Raw genomic sequence first — 7,500 nt, 5'->3', positions numbered from 1 at the left:
ATCAGAATTTTGTTTTGTATTCGTTTAATAAAAAATAAAATGGACTTTATAGGAATATTTACAATTCATTTCTTTATTAGTAGGTACGTAATCACATACTAAAGATTTTTGTCTACTGGCATGTAACCATAACTTTTAGCACTTCAATATTAATCAATAATAAAACATGAAATAAATTAGCACTTAATTCAGAAACACGGAAAGCCATATGATTTACAAATACCCCCCCCCCCCTCTCTTCCCACACCTCCATCTCCCTACCCCATTCCTCAATCACCCTTCTCACCTACTTCTTTTTCTCCATTCTCCTCCCCCCTCCCCTCCCTCCTTCCATAACCCTTCTTCTCACCTTTTCCTCACCTTCTTTTTTCTCCTTCCTCTCCCTATGCCACCCCACTCTTCAATCCCCCTTTTCACATACTTCTTTTTCTCCTTCCTCCCTTCCCCCCCTCCATAACCCTTCTTTTCACCTTCTTCTCACCTTCCTCCCCTCCTCCCCCTCCGCCCCTCCACATCCCTTCGTACTTTCTTCTCACCTTCCTCCCCCCTCCCCTCCCCCTCCATAACCCTTCTTCTCGCCTTCTTTTTTTCTCCTCCCCCCCTCCTCCCCTCCGCCCCTCCACAATCCTTCTTACCTTCCTCCCCCCCCACTCCTCATCTTCTACCCACCTTCTTATTTCTCCCCCTCCCCCCTCCCCTTTCCTCCGCCCTTCCCCTATCCGCCCCTCCACAGGCTCCTTCTGGGCCGAGCGCCTCCTAGGAGCGGAGGACAGCGAGGGGGCCGGACGCCGCTACGAGGACAGTGACCTGACCCGCCTTGCCCCTGACCTCGGGAGTAACCGCGTCCTCCTCGCCCACGGCACGAGAGATCCTGCAGCTCACCACGCCTTCCTGCTGGCGCACTCCTTCATCGCCGAGGGGTCCTATTTCACCCATGTGGTAGGTCGTCGTCGCCGGGGTCGTTGTGGGGTCGGTCTTATCTGGGGTTGTTTTTACTTGGGGTTGTTCTTATCTGGGGTCGTTTCAGCCTGGGTCGTGTTACCTGGGGGCATTCTTACATGGTGTCGTTTTTATCTGGGGTTGTTATTACCTGGGGTCGTTCTTACATGGTGTCGTTTTTATCTGGGGTCGTTTCAGCCTGGGTCGTGTTACCTGGGGTCGTGTTCCTTGGGGTCGTGCTACTTGGGGTCGTCTTACCTTTGAACGTTCTTCTTGGGGTCGTTCTTACTAGGAGTCGTTTTACCTAGTGTCGTTCTTATCTGGGGTCGTTCTAACTTCATGTCGTTCTTACTTGGGGTCATATTATCTGGGGTCGTTCTTACTTGGGGTCATCTTACTTGGGGTCATCTTACCTAGTGTCGTTCTTACTTGGGGGTCGTTCGTATCTGGTGTCGTTCTTCCCTTTCGGCTTCATCATTCTTATTAATGTGTTTTGTTGTTTTTTCATACAATTTTTTTTTTATTTGTCTAATTACTCTTTCTCGTTCTTTTTGTCTTTCTCTCTATATATATTTATCTGTCTGTCTGTTTGTTTGTCTATGTATCTATTTATTTATTCATCTAACTATATGTGTGTGCGTGTGTTCATATATTAAAATGGTCTTTTATTATTTCAGATGATTATCTACTTCTTTATTTGATCATATATTTATTTCCCTTTGTTTATTTCCTTTATTTCTTTTATTCTATTTCCTCTATTTTGTCTGGCTTTGATTGTAGGTATTGATTTGCATATTTGATTATATTTTCTTAAATCTAATTTATGTAAATATATTCACATATGTATGTATACATATGTGTGTGTATGTGTGTGTGTGTGTGTGTATGTATATATATATATATATATATATATATATATATATATATATATATATATTTATATATATATATATATATATGTGTGTATATATATATATATATATATATATATATATATATATATATATATATATATATATATATATATATATATATATATATATATTATACACATATGTACACATACACACATAAACACACACACACACACACACACACACACACACACACAACACACACACACACACACACACACACACACACACACACACATACACACACACACACACACACACACATATATATATATATATGTATGTATGCATGTATGTATGTATATATGTATGTATGTATGTATATCTATGCATGTCTGTATGTATACATATGCATACGTATATGCATGTAAAGCAGAAGAACCCAGATTTTAAGCTTTTACTTCATTTAGAGATTTTAGGCTCACATATACTGCAGCATTTTTAATTTATGTATACGTTTCTCATTCATATTCATTTTCTTCGTGAATTTCCCATTCATTCACCTCTTCTCCATCAACTCCCTAATCTTTTCCTTTTTTCTGAAAAAAGACACACCAACCTACTGTTTAAATACCTTTACTTCACCTGTTCCTTACGTCACAACTTGCACTGTGACCTTCCCACCGAGCTTCAAACACTTCAAACACTTCTTTAAACACTTCAAACACTTCTTTAAACACTTCAAGCACTTCTTTAAACACTTCAAACACTTCTTTAAATACTTCAAACACTTCTTCAAACACTTCAAACACTTCTTCAAACACTTCAAACACTTCTTTAAACATTTCTTTAAACACTTCAAACACTTCTTTAAACACTTCTTTAAACACTTCAAACACTTCTTTAAACACTTCTTTAAACACTTCAAACACTTCTTTAAACACTTCAAACACTTCAAACACTTCAAACACTTCTTTAAACACTTCAAACACTTCATTGAACACTTCAAACACTTCATTAAACACTTCAAACACTTCTTTAAACACTTCAAACACTTCTTCAAACACTTCAAACACTTCTTTAAACACTTCAAACACTTCTTTAAACACTTCAAACACTTCTTTAAACAGTTCTTTAAACACTTCTTTAAACACTTCAAACACTTCTTTAAACACTTCAAACACTTCTTTAAACACTTCTTTAAACACTTCAAACACTTCTTTAAACACATCAAACACTTCTTTAAACACATCAAACACTTCTTCAAACACTTCAAACACTTCTTTAAACACTTCAAACACTTCTTTAAACACTTCAAACACTTCTTTAAACACTTCAAACACTTCTTTAAACACTTCTTTAAACACTTCAAACACTTCTTTAAACACATCAAACACTTCTTTAAACACATCAAACACTTCTTCAAACACTTCAAACACTTCTTCAAACACTTCAAACACTTCTTTAAACACTTCAAACACTTCTTTAAACACTTCAAACACTTCTTTAAACACTTCAAACACTTCTTTAAACACTTCAAACACTTCTTTAAACACTTCAAACACTTCTTTAAACACTTTTTAAACACATCTTTAAACACTTCAAACACTTCTTTAAACACTTCAAACACTTCTTCAAACACTTCAAACACTTCTTTAAACACTTCAAACACTTCTTTAAACACTTTTTAAACACATCTTTAAACACTTCAAACACTTCTTTAAACACTTCAAACACTTCAAACACTTCTTTAAACACTTCAAACTTTTTTAAACACTTCAAACACTTCTTTAAACACTTCAAACACATCAAACACTTCTTTAAACACTCCAAACACTTCTTTAAACACATCAAACACTTCTTTAAACACTCCAAACACTTCTTTAAACACTTCAAACACTTCTTTAAACACTTCAAACACTTCTTTAAACACTTCAAACACTTCTTTAAACACTTCAAACACTTCTTTAAACACTTCAAACACTTCTTTAAACACTTCAAACACTTCTTTAAACACTTCAAACACTTCTTTAAACACTTCAAACACTTGATCATGTTTGCCATCACATTATGATATCTTTTCCAGTCCCCTAACCGCATGCGGACAACCAGGCCAGTGTAAGTCTTCCCCCTTTTAGGTTTACACGGACGCGTCCTATTCTCTCTCTCCCGCCGAACACCACTTCCACTCGCTCCTGTCCGAGTTCGTGTTGGATAAACGGTGCCTCGAAGGAACTCTTTGAGGAAGAACGCTCGGGAGGACGCGGCAGTGAGCGGAGGTCAAAGTAGTTCCTTCGAAGTGGTTCCTTCAAAGTGGTTCCTTCGAAGTGGTTCCTTCAAAGTGGTTCCTTCACAGTGGTTCCTTTGCTCCTTGCTTTTTCCGGTCCTTTGTTTTTGTTTTTGTTTTTGTTTTCGGGGGTGGGGTGGTGGGTGGGGGGATGGGGGCTTTGGGATGTAACACGGAGACTCAACATTCCCAAAGAAGAGCCGATGGGACTTTTTTTTGACGTCTTGGGCGTGGTAGATCGAAGTAGAATAGCCCCGAGATCCGTTTTCTATTGAACGTGAGTCTTTAGTTGTGTATAGCGATGTACAAGGTCTTTTTCCCCCATAGGGAGATGTGTAAATGTGTCTTTTTACAACGAGGAGTCCAGTTTGGAGACTTTTTTCTACGGTGAATTTTCTGCGGATGAATCTGTCAGTATTTTCTAAAGTCTGGCATGGCCTAGACTGTCTTAGATTCACTAGTAGGGGATTATTAGTATAAACTCATAAATAGAACATTGTAATATGTGCTTATGTATATGTATGCTGTATTCATGATGTATTTCTTTAGCAGTGCTCCCCTTTTTCTACAGTAAAGAGCATTGACGAGGTTGTAGCTAGACATTTTTCCTTTCTGCTTATCAATGCTTCATATGTATTATATATGGAATCTCTATATATGTTTCCGTTGAGCTTTGCTATTATATTTTCTGTTTAAAATCACACTCACTTTCATAATGCAGGGCCTATTGCTAGGTTTTCTAAATATTCCATGTGAAGGTCATTTTAGCTATAAATCCTATCTAACTTTTGTTCTGACATTAATAATGTATTCTTAATAGATGAGGTAACATATTTTTTGACTGAAGTCCAGTTTATGTTTTCAGCGTTCGCCAGACCTTATTTCGAAAATTGGTGTTCTTCTTCCTAGGTTGTAAAATACGCAGTTGGGAGTCAAAAGTAGGCCTATCTCTTTGAGAACTGTAGGAATCTAACCCATTTTCCACCACAGGTACTTCACTCTTTTCTAAAATCCCACGCCCTCGTTTGGACTGTTCGTTAATGATAATTTAGTGTCAGATACCGACAATCTGGATTTTTATAAAGCAAGTATTCCTGTTTCATAATTCAAACCGGGAAAAAATAACCTGATTATGAAATGTGTCAGATATGGCGGCTTTGAGTTTAAAATGGCTCACCTAAGACCGCCTTTCAGAAAACCTCATGATCTGGAAAATGTCTGCAATCCTAATTTTCTTATTCGTTTCGACTTTTTTTTCAAAGCTTATCAGTTTGAATGTATTTTGAGGACTCCTTCACCCCCCCCCCCTTCCAAAAAAAAAAAAAAAAATGTCGGATTCACAGTACATCTTACACTGAAATCGGTGCCGTATGACGATCAGGAATGCCAAGTAGGCCTATACGTATTCCAAAAACCTGCTTATCAACGACCTCCCCGTTTCCCTCTCCGCAGGTATACACGGACGACGACTACATGCTCGACCTCAACCGCTACCACCTCATCAATGCCTTCAAGTCGTTCTTCTTCAGCTGCCTTCATGACCCCCTGGTGTACGAGCAGGAGAACGAGTGAGCGGCCTACAGAACCCGCGCCACTGGTGTTCCACGAGCGCTCGCGTTCTGTCGAGTAATTACGGGTGAAGAGGAGCCTTTCAGTAGCAATAATCATTGTTCATCTTGTAAACGCCCTCCTTCCCTTCCTCTCCATCTCCTTCCTTCCCTCCTCCTCGCGAGTCTGAGTCGTAGGAGGTAGGATACTCCTCGTTGCGGTCCCTCTCTCTCCCCCGATGAGTCCTGGACTGGTGGGTGAGGCGTTCAGGACGTGTGGGGTTTGAGTCTTCTTTCATTACTGACGAGGCGAGTCACGTCACGACAATCCTTGCAGAGTGGTAGAGCTGGGCCTTTGAGCCACCGGTGAGGCGTCACAGCTCCCCCTCGAGCCTCAAGAAATGTCATCTCGCCAGGCCGTCGTGGCCTTCTTCCTTGCGTGGCGAGTGGAGGCGAAGAGCCTGGCTGGCGAAGGCAGGTCCCACAAGTGTCGTTATGCCAACTTGAACTGCGTTGTTAAGAACTTCATTTGTTATTGATGGTTACTCACTCATGTCCCCCTAGTTAACGTTGTTGTTGATTTTTGGTATTTTGGTTTCTTAGTATTTCGCTTTTTCTCAACCTCCCCCCCACCCCCCCACCACAGTATTGCATCGCCTCCGTAGTTCCGACTCCATCGTATTTACGTGTGCATGTTCCTTTTTATAAGAAAGAAAGAAAAAAAAATGGATCCTTTTTCGTAATTCACCGAATGAAATCTATCTCACTCATCACGGCCCAATCCAAAAAAGCTCGGCCTTCCCTCTTTTCTAATCCTCTTTCAAACGCGAAACTCAAGGTCCTCCTCCTAACTCCAAGGACCCTTTTGCCTTTGGCTGAAAATCCCTTTCGAGATCGTCGAACGCGTGAGAACCATGGTATGCCTGCTTCCCAGAGGTCCTGCGAGAAAGTGCCACAGAGAGAGAGCGACACGGCCTCTTGAGTCCTTCTGTGGTGCTTCCCCGGGCCGACGTCAGTGTATCTCCTAACCTGTAAGTGTAGACAAGACCTGTATGGGTGGAAGAGCTTTCGTTTCAGCGCCATACTCGAGCGCGTGCAGTGGCAGCTTCTGATGTGTTGGTGCTCTCCGCGTCACTGTGTTACTGGTAATGATGTGAGGACAGCCGTGTGTCTCCAGCCACTAGAACTGCGGTACAAGGTAGACCTATAGTAGATTTTACCCCTCGAACAAGTTATCGTTTTTTTTGTATTCCGCAATTGTTCCAAAGAGGAAGAAGAAGAAAAAAAATTCCTCTCTTATTCGCATGTACATTATTTCTACCAGATGAAGACAGAAGAAAGGCAAAATAGGAATGTTGCGCTCATGTGCTGTTAAATCGAGAGACTGTTTGTTTGTTTGTTTTTTGACGAAAGAAAAAGAAAAGGTTTAAGGTCTTTAATCCAACTGGCTGGGTTCATCTAGGTTTCTCCTCAGGAACTTCTAGAATTCATCCTCAGTCAGATATCTTCTTTGCATTGCTGCTGCCGATAAACATTCGTTTTTTTATCGTTAGGAAGTAGTCCCTTAGTGTTTTTTTCTAATGGTGACTACTACTGTATTATGTAGATAGAATGGAATCAGGGTCTTAGGATATTGCTTATAGCAGTATCTTTTGTACAGTGTTGTACAATATCAAATTATGTACATATATATCTATTACAGTAAAGTACATTTGTTAACATATTGTTTCCCCTGAATAGTCCTGTTATCCCGACAAGAGCTATGGTCTATGTAGGTGTACAGTGTTATGGCGTAATGTAGGTACTTTCCTAAGGTAAGGTTCACCTCGGAACAACATCAACAGCTTCTACATACTGGCTACAGGTTATCGTA

General features: G+C 40.1%; 1 protein-coding gene across 1 annotated transcript in view; it reads left to right on the top strand.

Annotated features, from left to right (window-relative positions):
- The window catches only part of LOC122261831 (prolyl endopeptidase FAP), a 180,962-nt gene that overhangs the window by 172,850 nt on the left and 612 nt on the right, over positions 1–7,500 (top strand). Inside the window, exons 17-18 of the mRNA XM_086554464.1 lie at positions 734–939; positions 5,533–7,500. The exon at positions 5,533–7,500 is cut by the window's right edge and continues 612 nt beyond it. Of these exons, the coding sequence (XP_086410590.1) occupies positions 734–939; positions 5,533–5,652 (326 nt within the window). The 3' untranslated portion in view covers positions 5,653–7,500. The remainder of the gene's footprint in view (positions 1–733; positions 940–5,532) is intronic.

The sequence above is a fragment of the Penaeus japonicus genome, unplaced genomic scaffold (genome assembly GCF_977035675.1).
Source record: "Penaeus japonicus unplaced genomic scaffold, GWHDUDI00000001_assembly GWHDUDI00000029, whole genome shotgun sequence".
In the NCBI taxonomy this organism is placed as follows: domain Eukaryota; kingdom Metazoa; phylum Arthropoda; class Malacostraca; order Decapoda; family Penaeidae; genus Penaeus; species Penaeus japonicus.
The sequence above is the reverse complement of the archived record's forward strand: the minus strand, read 5'-3'. Positions and strand labels throughout refer to the sequence as shown.